Raw genomic sequence first — 23,122 nt, forward strand, 5'->3', positions numbered from 1 at the left:
GAATTAGTGCCATTGCGAACATAAATTTTCAAGTCTGCTAGGAAATACTGAGCAGCAGGAAGGTATTGAACCATGGTGAGCAATTGTTGTGGGTTTCGTGCTCAACAGGAGCAAGGGAATTGCATTTGGTTCCATCAAGCTACGGGTACTGTCTATAGCACCAGAAACTGTATAGCTGCTATGTTCGCCCGGGGCTGGGATGCCAATGTCATCTAACTTTGCAGCCAGACACTGAGCAGGCAAAGACATACTTGCGATGGTGCAACGGGCACTCAGCAGTAGTTATTTGCGTGTCATCTCAACCCGATATAACGTCAGTGATAAAACGTAGGTTGTGGCTACACACGACCAGGCACTCTAGGGCAGCTGGGGCGGGAGTGTGCCAGTACCAAGAGAGTGCGGGTTGCCTGGTTAGGGCTGCTGGTTTGGAGGGAACACTAATACGGATCGCCACAAGAGCACAATTGGCATTCATAGAAGGCTGAATTGATACTTTTATGGCATGGTGCCAGTTGCTTTAGTTATGCGCATGTTTCTTGGCAGCGTCAGGAACATTCAGAATGCAATGCGGGTGGTTAGCCTGTTGTTATGCTGTTCAGAGGTGTTTTTAGCTCCGGCATGGCCAAGCATGGGTTGTAGGCCGGTGGTCTGCCCTGGGATTCGTGTGAACAGGCAGGTGAAGCAGCAGAACTTAGAGGGGCTTGGGTTTGACCTCTGGATACAAGGGCGGAGCCTGGTTGCTCACTTAGTAGCCCGTCCTTGAGTTCGACGAAACAGGTACCATTGATGCGAGTATCGGTACCGGGTAACTTCTCCCGCCCTCCAGCACTGGCTGGTAGCTATGCAGGTTGTGGAAGTGGCCTTCCAACGGGGGCGATATGGTTCATAGGATTAAGGGAAACCCCGGAGTAACACTTTTGGGCTACAAATTAGCAGGAGAACGATTGGCTTTCCCAGTATTCAAAATAGAGAAGAATTTTACACATTGGTTCTCCTCTGTGGTCACTCTGTCCTGTCTCTCCCTGGTATACTAGCAGAATTTTGGGAGGGCAAGGCTTCACATTTGGTGGTGACTGATGGAATGTGGACATCTCCAACTGAGTGAAAGAGGAAGTAAGGCGGGCCTGTCAACTCTTACCTCCTCCCGCATTGACACTGCCAGGCAGGAGTGCTTATCAAAGGGATTGTTCTTCAGCCATGCAAAAGGCAACATTGGACCAACGCCTAGTTATAGGTTTGAGGTCATTTCAGTGAAAAATACACGGGGAGTTTAGAAAGGATGGGGGCCCCTGTCCTGATGGTGCATGCTGGCCGCAGGCCCGGTTGGGCGTAGACTTGTTTTGGCTGGACCTGGGAGAAGCCCGGTATCAGCGTGCGGTAGGTAAATAGGCCTACCTGGAGATTGAAGCTTAGACTCCGGGGAGGGGGGCCTCCGCCTAATCTCTTGGTGGTTCACCTGGGGGAAAATGATTTAACCTCACTAGGATGGAGAGCCTTGCTCCAAAACATGAGGGACACTTTCTGCCAGTTGAGCGTGATGCTGGGGCCGTGCGAATTGTGGTGGTCGGAGATTTCACCACGGGCGTACTGGCATGGAGCCCGCTCAGGAGACGCCATTGAGGTGTCAAGGAGAAAAGTTAACAGCGCCATGCGCAAGTTCACTGAGCAAAGAGGCTTTGGCTTCATCAGGCATGGCCTTTTACACGCCAAATCAACAGGGTGTCTGGAGGGTGATGGGGTGCACCTCCCCACTCTAGGCATGGATTTATTTTTACTTGACCTTGGTGAAGCCTTGGCAGCTGCGGGTTGCGAATAGAAGTGGTAGTCTGGTGGGGGGCCCTGGTAGTGACGGTGGCCACTCCCAAGGCTGTGGAGGAGTTACAGGGCGATCCAGGGTCTGCACATACCAAGGGGTACATCATGCAGCAGCACCGCGGGGTGCTAAGCCAGGATACCCAGGGATGTTTTAGCGTTGTCCCCTGGAAGAACGACGGTGCCCCCCCGTTAGCCGACAGGCGGTTGTGGGTCTGAGCAACCGGGGGCTGCCATGTATGCTCCGCCCCCCCTCACGGGGGGGGGTGTGTGTGAAGCAAGTGGACTGGGGTTCCACGGATGGGAGGGGTGGCCCCTCCCAATAGTTGGTATACACCATTTGGCGTTGCCATGGTGACTCTAGGCTTATCAGACGGGCAGGCGGCATAGGGGCTGGCCTGCCCTGGGATCGCCCGTAAGATAACCATGTTTGCATATTGGTTATGCTAATAAACCTGCAGCAATATTTCTCCACTTACAATACAGTGTCGTGTGGTTTATTTATGTACTTATGTGTTTTGTGACAACTGTTGCCGATATTGGCACTATGTGAGGTGGCGATGCTCCTCTGTGAGGCAATGATGCTCCTCTGTGGCGATGCTGCTTCTCTGTGGCGATGCTGCTTCTCTGTGAGGTGACGTTGCTCCTCTGTGGCGATGCTGCTTCTCTGTGAGGTGACGTTGCTCCTCTGTGGCGATGCTGCTTCTCTGTGAGGTGACGTTGCTCCTCTGTGGTGACGCTGCCCCTCTGTGGTGACGCTGCCCCTCTGTGGTGATGCTGCTCCTCTGTGAGGCGACGCTGCTCCTCTGTGAGGCGACGCTGCTCCTCTGTGAGGTGATGCTTCTCTTCTATGAGGCAATGCTGCCCCTCTGTGGTGACGCTGCTTCTCTGCAGTGACGCTGCCCCTCTGTGGTGACGCTGCCCCTCTGCGGTGACGCTGCCCCTCTGCGCTGACGCTGCCCCTCTGCGCTGACGCTGCCCCTCTGCGCTGACGCTGCCCCTCTGCGCTGACGCTGCCCCTCTGCGCTGACGCTGCCCCTCTGCGCTGACGCTGCCCCTCTGCGCTGACGCTGCCCCTCTGCGCTGACGCTGCCCCTCTGCGCTGACGCTGCCCCTCTGCGCTGACGCTGCCCCTCTGCGCTGACGCTGCCCCTCTGCGCTGACGCTGCCCCTCTGCGCTGACGCTGCCCCTCTGCGAGGCGGTGCTGCTCCTCTGCGAGGCGGTGCTGCTCCTCTGTGAGGCGGTGCTGCTCCTCTGTGAGGCGGTGCTGCTCCTCTGTGAGGCGGCGCTGCTCCTCTGTGAGGCGGCGCTGCTCCTCTGTGAGGCGGCGCTGCTCCTCTGTGAGGCGGCGCTGCTCCTCTGTGAGGCGGCGCTGCTCCTCTGTGGCGATGCTGCTAATCAATGGTGATGCTGCTGCAAGCTGTTCAGTCTGCATCCTGATACTACAGCCTGGGCTTTTGATGGAATTAACAGGTTGTAAATTGTGAAGTGGTGAAAGCACTTGAAAATGTCTGGATAATGAACAGTGGGGACTTTAGTCTTTGGATGGTTTTGACTGCTTTGTCTAGACTAAATAAGCCAGCAAGGTAACTTGGGGAGTTAAGCATGTGCTGCAGGGGTCCGACTGTAATTTGCAGGACCCAGGTGAGAATCCCACAGCAGTAGGTAATTTTTAGTTAATTCCAAATGCTTTACAAGGTCAACGACGGAACACTTTCACTTAAACTGAGCCAAGCGCCTAGTGCCAGGGGTCAGATTTTGTCCTTAAAAAGTGGACAGACGGCTGGCCTCTGCTTCCTAAAGTTGAACACACTCGAAACTGGTATAGTAAAATGACGATAGTTCTTTGTGAGCCAAAGCCGAGAGTGCTGTTAGGATAAGCTATAATATGGTGCGTTCCACTAGTGCGCGAGTGCCGATGCCCTTGATAGCTTGTGTCGTCTCCTCTCTGCCCCACAGATTTTCCCTCTCATTTCGCAATCCCGGCGACTGGTAAAGCAAGGAGAGCTGCTGGAGCTAGAGTCGAGCACACCCCTCAGCTTCAAGTGGAAGGTTATCACACGCCCAATATATCTGCACCTGTTCAATGACTGTCTGCTGCTGTCCCGCCGGCGGGAGTGAGTATACACATGCATGCTGTCTTGGGTGCTCTTAGACTGTGACACTTCCTGTCTGCCCATTTCCTTTCTGCACCGCTTCCTGCTTTGACCACTTCCTGATGGTGCCATTGCCTGTCTGCCCATTTCCTTTCTGCGCCTCTTCCTGCCTGCACCTCTTCCTGACTGTGCCCCTTCATGTCTGCACTGCTACCACCCTCTGCTGCTCTCTAAAGGTGCGCCTGTTCAGTGACTGTCTGGTGATGTCCCACTGGCAGGAGTGAGTATGTGCACACATGAGGCCAGAGTACTCCTGGACTTTCCTGCTTCCTGCCTGTACCACTTCCTGTCCTCACAATTGCCTGTCTGCACCACTTCCTGTCGGCACCACCTTGTCTGCACCCAACCCAACTCTGCTGATCTCTAAAGGTGCAACTGTTCAGTGACTATCTGCTGATTTTCTACGGCAGGAGTAAGTATGCAAGTGCATGAGGCCACGCATTCTTTTAGACTTAGATGCTTGTTCTCGGTCCAGGGAAGACCTGGCTTGGCAGTTTGGGCTGGACTGTTCCCATGAGGCACAGGCAAAAATAACGCACAGGGTCAAGACTGATTTGCACATAGCTGGGTCTGAACTGGGGTAGCGAAGTGAGCTAAAGAACGATAATGGATTCAACCAGATCTGTGACTGGGGGTGACTGTCTGAAAAGTTTCAGCGCTCCATCCATCATCTCCTTGTGTTTGCTATATTCTTAGACTTTGCCACCTCCCGATTGCACCAGTTTGTGTCTACACTAAATTATGCCTTCACCTCTTCTTTTTTCTGCCTCACTTCTTGACTGCACCATACCTAACTCTGTTTCTGTCCAAGTTGCGCCTGCGGGAGTGAGTACATATGTACTAAAGGTCATGGGAACTCCTAGACTGCACCACTTTCTGAGTTTATCACTTTCTCTACACCACTTTTTATTTGCTCTACTCTCAGAACCCTGTCACTAAGACAGTGGTGCTCTAAGGTTTTCCTTCTGTGAGATATCCCTAGTTTACCCTTGTTGGAGTGCAGCAGTCTTCCTGACCCGCACCATACCATGTAGCTTGGCGTCTCTTCTAGACTAGGCCTCTAATTGACTGTGCGACACAGAAGCTGTAAGCTTCCTTGACAACAATGTTTCAAGGTTAACCAACCTACCTCTAATGAGGGACGGCGACTAACGTACCCCTTCTTCTGTCCCTTTCTGCAGAGGTGCTAAATTCCTGGTCTTTGACCACGCCCGTGTCTCCAAAGTGAATGGAGAGAAGTGTGAGATGAAAATGCATGGAAACAGCAAGAACCTCTTCCGGCTCATCCTGTGGGAGAACAACCAGGGTCGAAAGGTGGAGTTCCTGCTCCGCACTGAAACACAGTGAGTTTGAGGAGTCTGGAAGGGTGTCACAATCCACCCTAAGGCTGCTCCTGTAGTACCAAGATGTTCCACTTCCCTCAACTTATCTACCATCTTATCTGTTTCTGTCAACATAATATCTTCTAATAAGCAATTGTATGATTGCACCTGTTCTAAATCTATACCCCCTGTGGACCTGTAATACCACCTGTGGCACCTCCTGTATCTTACAGTACAGATGCTATAATCTATAAACCTTGGTACCTGTAATTTCACTGCTGCAAATCCGCACTTCTAAAAAACTGAAAAGCCACCTCTGTTACCCCTCCACTTTACTGTGACACTGTTTTATTTATATATATATATATATTCACTGAAAAAACCATGGGTTTCACACACGTTATAGTTAGGAATTAGCATTTAAAAAACCTTTGAAATTCAGTGAAAAAACCATAGGTTTCACACACGTTATAGTTAGGAATTAGCATTTAAAAAACCTTAGAAATTCAGTGAAAAAACCATAGGTTTCACACATGTTATAGTTAGCTGGACATTTTACTCGTAAAAAACCAATGAAATTGCCCCGTTATAGTTAGTTCAGCTAACTATAACTCGCGCGCCCGCAATGCACTGCTGATGACGTCACATATTACATCACTCATGACATGGTCAGTGACATCACTCATGACATCACTGATGACATCTCAAATGACATCACTGATGACATCATCCTTGTGATAGAGTGGCAGACCTCCTCTTCCCCTAATATAACCTTTGACACACACACTATAACGGGACAATTTTTCAATGGTTTTTTACGAGTAAAATGTCCAGCTAACTATAACGTGTGTGAAACCTATGGTTTTTTCACTGAATATATATATAGATATAGAGAATAGAGTATATATATATATATATTCACTGAAAAAACCATAGGTTTCACACACGTTATAGTTAGGAATTAGCATTTAAAAAACCTTAGAAATTCAGTGAAAAAACCATAGGTTTCACACATGTTATAGTTAGCTGGACATTTTACTCGTAAAAAACCAATGAAATTGCCCCGTTATAGTTAGTTCAGCTAACTATAACTCGCGCGCCCGCAATGCACTGCTGATGACGTCACATATTACATCACTCATGACATGGTCAGTGACATCACTCATGACATCACTGATGACATCTCAAATGACATCACTGATGACATCACTGATGACATCATCCTTGTGATAGAGTGGCAGACCTCCTCTCACCTTAATATAAGCTTTGATACACACATTCAAAAATAGAGACTAAAAATTTCAAAACAATGGACATACCAATACCAGTTACAACAACCTCTTCAGTAATTCTAAGATCCACATACACATCCACTCATTCACCAACAGTCCTATACAGTCACTCATACATGTACTCACTCATCATATGTACTCATACATCTATACATCCTGTTACACAATGCCACTCATCCATAGAGTTACTCACACACATAGTCACTCATGCTAATAAAGAATAAAACATACATTTACTTGCATATACAGTAATACACACACCACCATACTTACTTCTACGGAAACTTACACATACTTAGTCTTTTAAACAATCACTTATAGAAACACATACTTATTCATACAGGAACTCTTTCAATCTCTCCCTCTCACATATACTCACATATATACACCAATAGTCACATATACTAGTTAAAAACATATGTAGTTACTCCTGAAGACACTATTGAGACAGTCATTCACTCAATAACACACCCATACACACACTCATCCACACATACAGTCCTGCACACATGCTGTCTTCAACACATACAAACAGTGAGTCACTCATTCATACACCTATGCACTACGTAATACCCCCCACCGTACCATACAGACACTCAGACTGATACTCAAAAAAACAACTAATAACCTATATAGACACCCATGTAGCTACTCACCAACCCATGCAGCCACTTATACACAAAGTGAGAGATACACTTAATCAGTCAGTAACACAATCAATTTTTCAAAAACAAATCATCCATTTAGACACTTATATACCCATTTATTCTTCCATCGACCTTGAGATACACATATATAAAACATATTTAATTTTCAGAAAAACACACATTCACTGGATGATGTCATCAGTGATGTCATCAGTGATGTCATTTGAGATGTCATCAGTGATGTCATGAGTGATGTCACTGACCATGTCATGAGTGATGTAATATGTGACGTCATCAGCAGTGCATTGCGGGCGCGCGAGTTATAGTTAGCTGAACTAACTATAACGGGGCAATTTCATTGGTTTTTTACGAGTAAAATGTCCAGCTAACTATAACATGTGTGAAACCTATGGTTTTTTCACTGAATTTCTAAGGTTTTTTAAATGCTAATTCCTAACTATAACGTGTGTGAAACCTATGGTTTTTTCAGTGAATTTCTAAGGTTTTTTAAATGCTAATTCCTAACTATAACGTGTGTGAAACCCATGGTTTTTTCAGTGAATTTGCAAGGTTTTTTAAATGCTAATTCCTAACTATAACGTGTGTGAAACCCATGGTTTTTTCAGTGAATTTGCAAGGTTTTTTAAATGCTATTTTTTTTTTTTATTCTTCATTTTTTTCAAACATATTTTTAATTTAATTTTGTTATCTTTTATAAAGACTATGCTTAAATTTTTAAAATCCTTAAATATTTTTTTTATATATATTTTTTAAAATAAACATGTAAAATTTATTTCCAGATTTTTTTTTTTTTTTTTTTTTTTTTTATAGTACGCGTACCGTAAGCTCACGGTAAGCGTACGGTTTACGCAACGTCCGTAATCTATCTACGCTGCTTACGCATAGTTACGTACTTTGCGTAGCCGCGCGTACTGCGCGTGGGACACGTGCGCGCTTACGCCACACGCGCACGTTACGCGGAAGTGCCGGGGAGTGACTGTTATGCGCATGCGCGGAAGCGCGTGTCTTTTTTACGCGCACGCGTACTTTTTGCCGTAAGCGTACCGTAAGCGTACCGTAAGCGTACGGTAGGTCATGTGATCATGAAACACAACTTTTGATTGGTGGAAACTACTTTCAGTTCTAGAACTCTCCTACACCACACCCATTCCCCTCATTTCTGCTTGTGATCCCTTGGAAGAAGGAGCTGGTTTGTCTTTGGGATACGATGGCAGAACAGCAGAGCCCTTCTGAGAGTGAGGCTAGCACCAGCAGCACTGTCTTGAGGCAGAGAGCGAGGAAAGTAAAGCCTTCTTATGTTTGGGATTATTTTACTTTTCCAGAAGGCCAGCAAAAGGTGAATGCACCCTTAGTTACTTGCAGGCTGTGTCAGCGTGTACTTTCTAGAGGTAATCCTGACAGGAAGTATTCCTTTGGGAATCATACCATGATCAGACACCTCAAGGATGTACACAAAAGGACACATGGTCATCTTTTTGGAGGTAACTCTTCAGAAAGACGAGCCAGTACATCCACAGCAGCTCAGCCTGGACCATCATCTGCAGGGCAGACTCCTTCTTCTGCAGGTCAGGTGAGCCCTTCATCTGTGGGGGGAGAATCTCCTTTTGCTGGCCCTCTGGAAATGAACCCTCGGTTTGCGAGGGTTGAAGTACGGTGCGCCACTTGTCACGATCTAATTACTTATAGGGAGACCAGTATTTCCCTAGTGAACAATAAAATAGATCAGCACACTTGTCGTACCGTCTAATATTCCCAATCTTTCTTTCCTCTGTCCCTGCATGAACACAACGGCTCTTTTAAGAGCCAACCTTATCTTTCATCTTTTTTTTACATATGTTTTTAAAATCTTTTTTTTATTTTTTTTAACCGTACGCGTACGGTAAGCGTACCTTTTTTATTTTTTTTTAAAAAAACACTAAAAATCATTTATCACATTACATTGACTTACCATACTCACTCAAAAAAATATTTATTCATTTGTTTTTTTTAAAAATAGTTTTTAAAATGGTTGTAGTTTTCGAAAATTTTCTATATCGATCTGAAAAAAAAGAAAAAAGTATTAATATTTTTATAACAATTTATAATACAGTACACATATTTACATTTTTTTCCAAAAAATATTTTTGCCTCTTTTAACAATTGGAAATCACTTTTACAGACTGACACATTATGAAACCACTATTTTTGATTTATTTAATTGCACGTGTCCAAGCTGTTTTTTTTTCAGACCACCACCATGTGCATTCTCTGTGACTGCCTACACTCCACCAAGGGCAACCAGCCTTAGTGATGCTGAATGTATTTGCATTACAGACTTAAACCTGAAAACCCCACTGGCTTGTAAATACTGTGCATGACTATACACGGCAAGGACATGGGTGTGTGCTAACCCTCTGCTTATTCCCCCAAAAATTCGCTCCCCCTTTCCATCTAATGCAACTGTGAAATCACCAGAGCAAGACGCAATAAATCTCTGCCTATAATTCTTCTATGCACACAGAGTCATATTTTCACATTAGTCCCAAAACGAAATTTCTTTGCCAATTTGAAAGCACACTTACTGCTCTTTTTTTTTTCAGGGGCAAGTGTAAATCACTTTTACACACTGACACATTATGAAACCACCATGTGTAACTACAACAAAAACAATTCCCATTTCTATTATTCATTTCTTAAGTTACCACATACATCCCCTCTCAAACTGTAAACTCACCTTTTAAATTAGTTAGTTGTGAAAGAAATGTGGCACTCAAACAGCAGATTATCAGAGCCAGGATCTCTGTTGTGTTCACCTCTCTCCTCTCAGCAGAACCAGATAATGGCAAACTTTCCCTCTATTTTTCCACACATATACATGTAAGTTTCAAATCTCAGTGCTTCCCCCTTTTTTTTCACATGTAATCACACATTTCTATTGGTTGAAAACCAACCCTTTTCCAACAGTACCCTTCCCCCAACTTGACTTCTGCCTAGTACCCTTCCCCCAACTTGACTTCTGCCTGCTACCATAGCAACAGCTCATGGAACACTGCTGTGTGCAGTTAGGTCAGAAGTTCGACACACAATGTTTCAATTCCACAGAGCAAGAGTGCTTGACTTTTCAAACCTAACAGCAAATCCAAAGTACTGTTCTTTGGTTACACATTTTTTTGTACCAATAAAAAACATGTTTCTATTAATTTTCACATACAGCCTAGTTTTTATTCTGGAATGGTATGAAACAGCCAATCAGTTCTTTTTGTTTTGAAAAAAATATGTATGCCTCCATTTCCAAACTGTCTTTCTTTTCATATTGCCATTCTACTGAAAGACACCTCCTGAGTGCATCCAGTTCTCCTTTGAAGATGTTCACAGTGTGGATTGTAGGGCACAGCTATGTCTTCTGGAGTGAAAAGTTTGCAGAGAAAACAGATATGGTGAGAGACCTTGCTTTGCCAAATGTAGACATTAAATGGATTGGTCAGAGAGGGTTAAAGTGGCACCAATTGATGCCATTGGTGAAATCCTTCATTCAAATCCAACACCCTGACCTCATAATAGTGCACTGTGGTGGCAATGACCTAGGCACTTTGACTGGGGTAGGTCTGGAAATGCTTATGAAGGACACCTTTGCACAACTGTTTACACTTTTCCCTAAAACTGCCTTTGTGTTTTCCAACATATGCCAAAGGCAAAAATGGAACTGGTCCAATCATTTCTGTCCACAGATTGACAAAGCAAGAAAGCACGTCAACAAATCTGTTTCTGCTTTCCTCCGTGACTATGGTATGGGTGCCATTTACCACAACAACTTGCGTTACGACATGCAAGACATTTATAGAGGAGATGGTGTGCACTTCAATGATGAAGGGAACAGAGTCTTCCTCTTGAACCTTAGACTCTGCATCGGTACTTACTTGTAGGTACCACTAAAAAAATGACTCCATAAACACAACAGCTCTTTTTAGAGCTCCCTAATTTCTAAACTCTTAAATCTGATTTTCATTTATTTTTTTTTTTTTTTTTTACCGTACGCTTACCGTAAGCGTACCCCGTGATTTTTTTTAAAATCAATTAATGTTTTTTTTGTACTTTTCTGTCCTTCTTTGACCCCCTTACAAATGTTAGGGGGTCTGTAACTCTCCTCATTGCCCCCTTTTCTTCTTTTCACTCTTTTTTTTTTCAGAGTGAAACAGAAAATGGCGGCCGCCGCTTCCTGGTTTCGGCTGATTCGAATGTTTACTAAGATCTAAGAGCCAATCAGAATCGCGCTCGCGCACGCCACCGTACGCTTACCGTAAGCGTACGGTAAGCGTACCGTAAGCTGGCTCAGATATATATATTGATTTAAAGGCTATTTTCTCAGAATCTACTGAACAGATTTACACCAAACCTACAAAAGGCACTTCCTTGACCTAGGGACTACCTCTCTGCCAAATTTTGAGTAATTCTGTTCAGCCGTTCGGGCTGTAGCTCGTTCTAAAGGTCCTATGGAAAAATGCATGGGAAAAACGCGTTTTGGGACCCCCCTTTTATCTCAGCCCCCGCTTTACGGATTGCCCCGAGACTTTCAGGGTAGGAGCGGAGCGTAGCGCCCCACCTATTTTGAGAAATTCGCGAGGATTCGTCGACCGGCGCCAAAGTTATTCAAAATAGAATGTTGAGGTTTTCCTATGGAAACGTGGTCCTAACTATAACTACCTACTGGCGACCGCCAGTAGGTAATATATATATATATATATTCACTTAAAAAACCATAGGTTTCACACATGTTATAGTTAGGTGGATATTTCACTCGTAAAAAACCAATGAAATTCCCCCGTTATAGTTAGTTCAGATAACTATAACTCGCGCGCCCGCAATCCTGCTCATGACGTCACATATTACATCACTCATGACATGGTCAGTGGCATCACTCATGACATCACTCATGACATCATCCTTGTGATAGAGTGGCGGTCGCGCGAGTTATAGTTATCTGAACTAACTATAACGGGGGAATTTCATTGGTTTTTTACGAGTGAAATATCCACCTAACTATAACATGTGTGAAACCTATGGTTTTTTAAGTGAATTTGCAAGGTTTTTTAAATGCTAATTCCTAACTATAACGTGTGTGAAACCTATGGTTTTTTCAGTGAATTTGTACGTTTTTTTTTGTTTTTTTTTAAAGAAACCTTTATTGGACTTCAAGGGGTTACAGACATGGGCCTACAACCCTTAGGGCCGGCCGCTAAGTAGCATGAGACGTATCATTCACCGTTATACAGATTGGTCAGTCCGGGGAGCCCGTCAGTCCAGCATCGCACCCAATGAAGGCAGAAGCAGCAGTTGAGTGACAATATTAGATACGGTTTCAGATTTCAATTTAAAATTAAGAAACATTACACACAAACAAGGTAATAGACATTGTGAATAGCAGGACGTGCTCCCCGGGGTAGGGAACCAATGATCAGCGGCAGAGAAGGGATGGGGGCACGGGAGCAGAGAAAAAAGCAAACTGTAACACACTCGTAACTTAACAGACGAAGAATGCTCGGCTAGGGGGATGAAGAGGCATCCAGTACAACAGCCAGGGGAGGGGCACAGATGTCACTGCGATAAGCGTTCCACGGACCCCACACCCCAGTCCATTTCCGCGGCTTGCCTCTCGCTACATACACCGTCTTTTCTCTAAACATGCACCAATCCATATTTTCCTTCCACACCGAGACCGTGGGCTGCCTCTGGGAACCCCATAACTGAGCAATGTTACGTTTGGCCACCATATTTCCCAAATTCGCCCACCGCGTCTGTGCCACGTTATAATCGTTTGGCTCCCACACGTTCAGCAGGCATCTCCTAGCCTCTGGAAGCAGCGCAACGTGAGTGACTTCCTCCATTACCGCATGCACCCGACGCCAAAAGAGCGCCACCTCAGGGCATTCCCACAGAACGTGAAGGAAAGTACCCAGCGAACCACAGCCACGCTTACACATCCCATCCACGGAGAGACCCATGCGCATCAGGCGGGGACCAGTGACATACACTCTATGGAGTATCTTTAGTTGTATGAACTGAAGGCGGGCCGGAATTGCCACCTCCCGCAGGGAGGCTATTGCCGAGACCCAGTCCTCATCATCTAATTCCAAACCGTCAGCCACCCAGATCTCCCTCAAGCGGGTCAACAGATCCGCCCGATCGTTGATAAGCTTTTTATAGATCAAGGAGATTGTGCTGTCAGGCATGTAGCCATCGAGCACCCTATCCTCCAGCAGGGAATTTTCCGGGATAGCAGTGGCATCAGGGAAAACCGAGCACAACGCATGACGGACCTGGGCATATCGGAAATACTCCCTATCGTTTAGCTTATATTCCGCTTTCAGCATTTCAAATGTTTTAAACTCCCCTTTCACCCAGAGGTCACTCACCTTACATATGCCAATCATATCCCATTTCTCAAACCCTTTGGTTTTCCACAAACAGCCCAGCCTTTCAGAAGCATGCAGTGGAGTCGCTCGAGTCAGGCGGTCCTTCCAACCCATCGCGGCATTAGCAGCATGCCACACCCGTACCGCTATCTTTGTTGGGCCGGTTAACTGCACACCAGGAGACTTCGAATAGAGTGCTCTATTATAGTCCCCCCCCAGGCAATAGCATTTTATCCATCTCGAACGCCGGGTTCAGGGCCGGCCCGTACATCCCGTGGTTCACCGCCGCCAGCTGGGACGCCCAATAATAACGCTTGATATCGGGGAGTGCAATACCTCCATCATACCAAGGGAGTGTCAATTTTGTGAGAGCGATTCGGGGTCGCCCGTCCCAGAACAACCCCCTCTGCAGGCTCTCCACCTCACGGAAATAGCGGGCCGGTATGACGTCGAGTGTATTTTGCAGTGCATACAGGAATCGTGGCAGCGACATCATTTTAAACAACGCCACGCGCCCGAGTGCCGAAAGCGGAAGCCGTCGCCACCTCGAGACGTCGGCCCTCAGTCGTTGGAGTGGGGGGAGTAGGTTCCGCTCCTAACGGGCCACAGGGTCCAAAGTTATGAACACTCCCAGGTATTTAAACCCTGACAGCGCAATCTGGATAGGGCAGCCACGCGGAAGGAGAGGAGCGTCCCCAGAGAGAACATAGACGCATGACTTGGCCCAGTTAATGACCAAGCCGGAGTTGCGACCAAATGAGTTCAGAACATCGACCAGTACTATCAAAGACTGCCGGGGAGATGTGAGGTACAGGAGAATATCATCCGCATAAAGAGAAATGCGGTCCTCAAATTCAGGCGTCCACCTAATGCCGCGCAATGAGGGCTCCCATCGCAACCAGGCAGCCAGAGGTTCCAAAGCAAGCGCAAAAAGGAGGGGTGACAGCGGGCAACCCTGCCGCGTGCCTCTTCCCAACCCAAAGGGCGCTGACACTCTGCCATTCACAACTACCTGAGCCAACGGTTCCTCATACAGCAACCTCACCCAACCGATAAACCCGGGGCCAAAACCAAATTTCGCAAGCGCCGCCCAAAGATATGGCCATTCTAGGGTATCGAACGCCATAGTGGCATCCAAGGACGCCAAAACGGCCGGTTCACGTATGTACCCCGCTCTGGCGAGCACTCCATGAAGACGCCTCAGGTTCAGGGCCGTATTACGGTGAGGTATGAAACCGGACTGGTCCGGATGGATCAAGTTGCCGACGACCCCAACTAGACCGTTAGCTAAAACCTTAGCAAGAATTTTAGGCTCAGCATTTAATAAGGAGATGGGCCTGTAAGAAATACACCGATCCCGCGGCTTCCCCTCCTTGTAAATCACGACTATGGTAGCGAGACGCTGATCATAGGGGAGGGAGCCCACGTCACGTGCCTCAAGAAACATGTCGCGGAGATGAGGCGCCATCTTGTCCGGGCGCAGTTTATACAGTTCAATGGGAAGGCCATTGGGACCCATGGCCTTGCCAGAAGCGATCGAGCGAATGGCCAAAGCAATCTCGTCCGGCGACAACGTCGCATCCATCAGTGCCCTATCCGCCTCTGACAAAGACGGCAACACTATATCTCTCAGCAACAGATGAGTCATCCTCAAGACCATTCGAGACTGGAGAATATACGTCACGGAATTAAGTCACGAAACATTCAACAATTTCCACAGGGTCAGTCACACGCACGCCATCCGCTCTCTCAATAACCGGCACCACTCGACTCGCTCTCTCCTTCTTGTCCAACCATGCAATCAATTTACCAGCCTTGTCCCCCACATCGTATAAGCGCCCCTGTTGCTCTCTACTCATCACTTTGGCTGCGTCAGTAACCAACGTTCTATAGTCAAGCTGCTTAAGACTGAGAACATGCAACGTATCTTTCGTAACACCCCGTTCCAGGTCCCCCTCCAACTTGGCTATGTCGTTTTCGAGGCAAACCACCTCTTCAGTCTTGCTTTTCTTGGAGTGGGAAATGAGAGAAAGAGCCTGCCCACGGAGCACTGTTTTGAAGGCTTCCCATAACGAAACAGCAGAGGACACTGACCCCACGTTTTCAGTGAAAAAGCGGTCAATAGACTTGACCAGGTCCGCCCGGATTTTAGGATCACGCAGGTACCAGGGGTTTATCGGTGCCACCCTCCCCTCAGCCCCGTGGGTGACCTCAATGTGCAACAGTAATGGGGAGTGATCGGAAATACCCCGGGCCAGATGTCTTACTTCTCTAATCATCACAGCTTGGGCCGCCGGCATAAGGACATAATCAAGTCTCGACAAACTCCCATGGGCTCCTGAGTGAAAGATGTATTGTGCCTGCCCTGGGTGCATTAGTCTCCAGCAGTCTATCAGTCCGAGGGTATCTATAAACTCACTCAGCCAGGCCTGTGCCCCCGGGAGATCCCTGGGAGGGTGACGATCCGCCCCGCCAGATACGACAGAGTTAAAATCGCACCCCACCACCAGAACCCCCCCCCGGGAGCCCCAGGACCACTCGCCCCAAATCAGCGAAAGTTACGGTCTGTAATCCTGGTGGGACATAAACAGAAACGAGCGAGATGGTTCTGCCCTCCCATCTGCCTACAAGTGCAGTATACCGCCCTCTATCATCATGGATCACATCGTCCACCTCCAACGGGAGAGAGGCTCTAATCAGGATGCCCACCCCGCGTGAGCCAGAAGTGAACCCAGAGTGCGCAACGAGACGATATCCCCTCCTATTCATAGCATGGCAAGAATTCCCAATTAGATGCGTTTCCTGCAGAAAGACTATCTCTGGCGGCAGCCGCTGCAAAAACTGCAGCACTACTCCGCGTTTAATCCTATCCCCCAAGCCATTCACATTCCACGAGAGTACTCTCAATCCCCTACCCCCCATCCCATCCCAGCGCACAACCCCCCCCCCCAGAGAACACGATCCCGACCACCAATCGTATGGCGTGACGTTGCCTTGTAGAACATTCAAACATTCCCCAACTCCCCCCCTCCCCCCCCACCTTCGCGTTACAACTCCCCCCACCCTGCACCCCTGCGTGAGCCCATGTAGCCCCCCCAACTTGCAGTGTGCCTGTCGCCCTAACATTAACTACGCTACAAAAAGAGACCCCAAAGGAGGAAAGGGCCTCCCTGAGCTCCCCACAACCCCCGGGCATTGAATAGAAGCAGTAAACCAAAATATGGAAGTGTCATCACAGTAGTCAGTCACCGGGAACCAAAAGTCTATTCCTGTCCATCCAAGCCTGCTCCGTTCCCTTCGGTCTGTCCCTCTCGACGTCGTTGCTGAGGCAGGGTATCAAGCCAATCTCCAACCTCCTCCGGCCGATCAAAGAAGTGCGTCCGATCCTCAAACTCAACACGCAACCTGGCCTGAAAGAGCATCGCATATTTCAGGTCCATGTCTCTCAGCCGCCGCTTGACACCCATGAACTCCTGTCGCTGCTCTTGGACCAATTGTGTGAAGTCCGGGTAGAAACTGATATGAGTGTTCTCGAACTTCGTCGGCCCACTCGCCTTCGAGGCCTGCAGTATAGCATCCCTGTCCCTGAAATGGAAAATTCTGGCGATGATGGGCCGCGGGGGAGCGCCCGGTTTGGGCTTGCCACCCGGAACTCTATGGGCCCGCTCAACCGCAAAGAATTTACTCAAGCCTTTGGGTGCGAGATGGTTGAGCACAAGGTCTTCCACGAAGAGGTCAGCCGCAGGGACCTCCGATTTCTCCGGCACCCCGATTATGCGCACATTGTTCCGCCGAGCCCTACTTTCAAAATCCTCCAGTCGACGGACAGACAAAGCAGTGGACGTCCGCAGATTACGGACCTCGGCTTGCAAATCAGACACGTCCGTTACCAGACTCGACGTCGTCAGACCCAAGGATTTGACCTTTTCATGTTTGTGAAAGGTCCGCTCGGACTAGTTTAACGTCTATCAAAACAGCGTCCAGTTTATGGGCCAATGTATCGAATTACTGGCCGACCGCCACTTTCATCTCATCGATGGCACCCATGACGTCCTGCAATGTTAACTCTGTCGACGATCACGGGCCATCCTTGAGTCTCTCCGGTGACTTATGAGGGCCACCAGGGGAACCTCTTGGCTGGGTATAGCGATCCATGTTGTTAGCTTGAGTATGAGCTCCCCGCCTAGTCGTCTTGGATTTTTGCTTATCTCCGTCCAATCTAGCCGCCATTGTCTGATGGTCGCCAAGGGTGTCGGCCACCAACACGATAAGCAATCCCCGGAGAGCCAATCTAGGGAGCCTCGGTGATCCCGAAAGGTAATCCAGGCTAGTGTCCAAGAACAGGCAGGATACCCAGTCGTCCCACTATAAATCTGTGCTGACAATCCAAGGCCCCTCAGTGAGGAAACCCGAAAGTGAAAGTAGGGGGTGCGCACCGGTCCAAGTCCCGCATGCCGTTGTTGTTCACTTTCTGCCCGGGCACCATGCCAACTCGAGTCCGGGGCAAGGTCCGGAGCAGGCCGCCAACTTGGACTCGATGCTATTCCGGTTCCCGATGTCCGATTCAAATTTGGACAACAGGTATCACCTCCACGTAGGTTCGCCCGTGGAAGCCCGTCGATAGAATCAGGATAAATTCAGGATAGACGTAGGGAGTTGTGGAGGCCCTCGGGAGCCCTGTGCCTACGCGGCCATCTTGGTTGCGCGCTAGGCTCCTCCTCCTTGTACGTTTTTTTAAATGCTAAGTTATGTATGTATTATTATTTTTTTTATATATTTATTTTACAATAAATTACGTATTAAAAGTTTTTTGGGTTTTTTTTGGTTTTTCAACGTGCGCGCACGGGATTTTAAAAAAATAAAAATTGAAATGTATTTTTCTGCTTTCGGGGTCCTTCAGGGACCCCCTGACAAAGGCTAGGGGGTCAGGAACTCTCTACCCTGCCCCCTTTTCACGTTCGCCACCTTCCTTTTTCACTCTCGCACTGAAAACAAACAAAATGGCGGCCGACACTTCCTGATTTCGACCAATTCGAACGTTGACTAACATGTAACCACCAATCAGAATTACGCTCGCGCACGTTAGGGTGCTCGCACGGTGCGCGCACGGTGCGCGCACGGTGCGCTTATAGATATTTATATGCTTTTAAATGCTATTTTCTCAGGAACTACTGAACAGATTGACACCAGACCTGCAAAAGGCACTTCCCTGACCTGAGGACTACCTCTCTGCCAAATTTCAAGTAATTCTGTCCAGCCGTTCGGGCTGTACCTTCGACTAAAGGTCCTATGGAAAACGCGTTTGGGGATCCCCCTTTTTTCTCGGCCCCCGCTTGACGAATCACCCCGAGACTTTCAGGGTAGGAGCTGAGCGGAGCACCCCATTAGTTTTGAAAATTTCGCCAGGATTCGTCAACCGGCGCCAAAGTTATTCAAAAGAGAATTTTCAGATTTCCTATGGAAACACGGTCCTAACTATAACTATCTACTGGCGACCGCCAGTAGATAATATATATACTCTAGTACCTGTATAATGTCATCCGCAGCACCGAATAGCACCACTGTAAATCTACATAGTGTGTACCTCAACAAGAGCTGGTACGTTACAACAACACTGCTATAAAGCTTCCCTTGTGTACCTTCAAATGTCACCTGCTCCAAGCCTTCCACCTTATAACACACATGCTGTCAATCTAGGCCTTCTGTGTCCCTGGTACTGTCTCCGCATAAGCCCTGTAATGTCACCGTCTCCACGCCTTGTACCTTCCAATATACATGCTGTGTCCCTGCCACCGTAATCTCAGAATAGAATAATTCTTTATTGCTTGATCAAAAAAAATCATTGCAATTAAAACATTAATATAATTAATAAAAAGACACAATTCCCAAATTCTTCGATCAATGTACAGCTGTACAAAAAGAATGTTTCTATGTTTACATGCCGTACTAAAACATTAATACCACATAGAAACATCTTTTATCGCGGTTGCACATTAATCATAGAGCTAATAACATATTATGGTCACATTCCCAGTAATATACAATAAAAACTATATACATTATGTACCATGGTGCAAATAAGCTATAAAGTGCCTAAGTGCGAGAGCTGTAACCATTATGTACCATTGTGCAAATGAGCAATAAAGTGCCTCTATACTCTTTGAAGCCTGATGACTAAAAGTGCCTAAGGGCCAGAGCTGTAAACATTGTTTGCCAGTGTGCACATTAAGCAATAAAAGTTCTTCTATACGCTTTGAAGCCTGATAACTAAAAGTGCCAAAGGGCCAGAGCTGTAAACATTGCATGTCTTTGTGCAAATGAGCAGTAAAAGTGCTTCTGTGCTTTTGTGTATTCTTTAGAGCCTGATTACCAAAGTAGCTTAAAAACAAGATCATTCAAGGTGTCAGTAACCTAAAAACAACAGCTTTATATTTTCGAATCCATTAAGATGCCCCTTAGGTTACAGACACCAGCAATTTTTAGCATTTGTTAAAATGTTTTATCATAGGACATAACAATGGAATCTATTCACCCGATAAACATAAAATAAGGGCCTGGCAGGCTGATCTTGCCCCAGCCTTAAGGAACAAAGGTTTTAATAGTGCACAAGGTGTTTTAAGCAGTTTAGGACACGCACATACTATGTGCAATAATGTTTCACGTGGCCACCCACACCGTCTACATCTTGTACTCGAACATTGTTGTATCCAGGTCAGTGTGCCCTCCTTGGCTGGGTTTATGCCCAGCCCTAAATTTTAAAATGTTTCCTTGATTTGAGCTGAAATCGCAAAGACTGATGAGAATTCATCACAGATCAGGCATGGGTTTTTCCCACTAAGGCTGTCTTATCCGCATTAAATGTGTTAATTTTATTCTTTTTTAATGGATTTGTTTAAAACTGGATCTTGTCATTCCTGGAAGCCCTGTCTGCAGATCAAAACTCTGAAGGCATGTTAAAATACAAGATCGCCTGGCATCTGTATAGACAGAACGAGTGATTTCACACCAGCAGGTGTGAGCTAGTTAGGGTCAGATAAAAACAGGAAGTGCATACATTTCAAAAATGACCCTCGCGCCACCATGGACTGTCTTTGGAGGCTAAACTCCAATCTAATGTCGGCTTGGCCAATTGACCTGGCGATCCCAGAGATTGATTTGGAGGCCTCAATTACTAGTAGGTCCAATAATTCCGCATCTTTCCCTCTGGTAATAGGCGAGCCGTATGTACTTGTTGGCTGTAACTTTTCTCTCATAACTTTAAGATGTTCATATGATTGGCACCACAATGGTTTATGTAAGCATTTAAAGGCGTAGATTAGAGTTGACGTTTTTGCCCTTAAAGCTTTAAAATGACTTTTAAACAAGACTCTATTGTCAAATAAAATGCCCAGATATTTGTATGTCATCACTACTTCAATTGGCCCACCTCTAGCCCTCCATAAATGTGTGAAGTGTGGCTCAATGATTAGAGCGGCAGACCCTGATGCAGAGGTCTAGCCCGGGACCAGGGTTCAATTCCCCGCCTCGGCGCGTCTTGGGCTCAAAAAATTCCACGGACCTGATAATTCTCGCCTCGGTGCCTGTTCCAATCATGGAGTCCCACTCTGCAACTCTGGGCAATAGCTTGCTTAATCTCCACAACGGCCCCCACAACGCTGAGGATGCCTGGCCTCCACCTTGGGGGTGCCCAGGAGTGGACGCCTTGCAGGGAAAGCCAGGATGGGTTCCACAGCGGTATTCGTACAAGCGCCTTGAGACCCTTGCGGGTGAGTAGTGCGCTGTAGAAGCATCAATTTACATTTTACATTGACATAAATCAGTCTTGGGTTTCACCGGGCCAAATGTCATGATTTTAGTTTTTTTAACATTTAACTCCAGGCCATTAACTTGAATATCATCGTTGAATGCAGTAATAAGTCTTTGTAACCCTATCGGAGTTTGGCTCAACAAAAGTTTATCGTCTGCGTATTGTAAATGGCTTAGATGCGCCTCAGTAGGTTTTGGGGGATGGGTGTTGACGGGCTCGAGGTGCTGTAGTAAGTCCGGCAAAAAAAAAAAAAAGATTAAAAAGGCAGGGTGCAAGTACACAGCCTTGTTTAAGACCATTATAAGTTTTGATTTTTTGAGATGGAGTAAAACTGGCACCAATATTGACCTGGAACCAAGTATTGGTATTATAGCATCTAACAACTTTCGAGGAATTCCCTATCCTACAAGTTTTTTTCATAGTAGAACTCGAGGAACTGAGTCAAAGGCAGCTTTTAAATCTATAAAACAATTATATGGATTTTGCTTTCTTAAACAGCCTGTTCAGCTAGTAAAGCGAGGGCCAGCACATTGGTAATGGTAGTTTGGCCCTTACAAAAAACAGTTTGAATAATTGGGATTATCTCCTGCAATGCTGCCCAAACTGATCAATAGGTGGGAGGTAAAGACCTTAGTGTCACATCAGTTAAGGCAATTAGCCCATAATTGGCAGGGTTATCAACTGGGCCACTTTTGGAAATTGTCTGCACAATGCTACCTGGCCAGGACATGGAGCGGTAATAAATGCCAATACCTCATTAAACACTGGAGTCAACACTTCGGCTCACATGTCAATATTGGCATGTAATATCGCATTCGAAATCCCGTTTAGGCCAGGAGCCCCATTTGATCGAGGGCAGCCCAGAGAGTGGCTATTTCAGTACTGCTTATAGAATCCAAGTCATTCTCCGGATTAGAGCTGCTCACTTGGTACTGTCTCCTCGTATGCCCTGTAATGTTACTGGCTCCACGCCTTGTACCGTACAATATACATGCTGTGTCCCTGGTACTGTCTCCCCTTATGCCCTGTAATGTACCCTGCTCCGTGCCTTGTACCTTATAATACACATGCTGTCAATCCAGGCCTTTCGTGTCCCTGGTAGTGTCTCCTCATATGCCCTGTAATGACACCAGATACACGCCTTGTACCTTATAATATACATGCTGTGTCCCTGGTACTGTCTCCTCATATGTCGTATAATGTCACAGGCTCCACGCCTGGCTCCTTATTATATACATGTATGTTCCTGGTACTGTTAGCTTCCGCGCCTTGTACCATACAACATACATGCTGTCAATCTGGGCCTTCTGTGTCTCTGGTACTGTTACCTCTTATGCCCTGTGATGCCACCGGCTCCACCTTCGGTATTTAATTCTCCATACTGCTGTAAATACAAACATTGTGCACCTCCTATGCCACCCCCTGCCTCTACACTCTTTTAAAATGTGATCCTGGCGATTCACTTGGGTAATGCCACCTGTTTCATCTTACATTAGACCTGCTGTAAATCCACACCTGTGTGCCCCAGTGATGCCACTTGCTGTACTCCCTCTCCTTTGGAATCTGAGTGTTGCTCATGTAGACATTAATCTGATAAGAGTGTTTTGTATGGTGAATCGGTGCCCATTGCAGGTTTTCAATCCAGCACGTGGGCCTGTAATTGCCTGGGGCCGTA

At 46.8% G+C, this 23,122-nt stretch overlaps 1 protein-coding gene across 3 annotated transcripts in view; it reads left to right on the forward strand.

The window, feature by feature from the left end:
* Positions 1 to 23,122, forward strand: part of LOC146813606 (uncharacterized) — a 435,136-nt gene that overhangs the window by 345,529 nt on the left and 66,485 nt on the right. For all 3 annotated transcript variants that reach the window (XM_085620351.1, XM_085620350.1, XM_085620352.1), the window contains 2 exons: positions 3,773 to 3,930; positions 5,151 to 5,312. In XM_085620351.1, the coding sequence (XP_085476477.1) occupies positions 3,773 to 3,930; positions 5,151 to 5,312 (320 nt within the window). The remainder of the gene's footprint in view (positions 1 to 3,772; positions 3,931 to 5,150; positions 5,313 to 23,122) is intronic.

This window comes from Triturus cristatus, chromosome 7 (assembly GCF_964204655.1).
Source record: "Triturus cristatus chromosome 7, aTriCri1.1, whole genome shotgun sequence".
Lineage (NCBI taxonomy): Eukaryota > Metazoa > Chordata > Amphibia > Caudata > Salamandridae > Triturus > Triturus cristatus.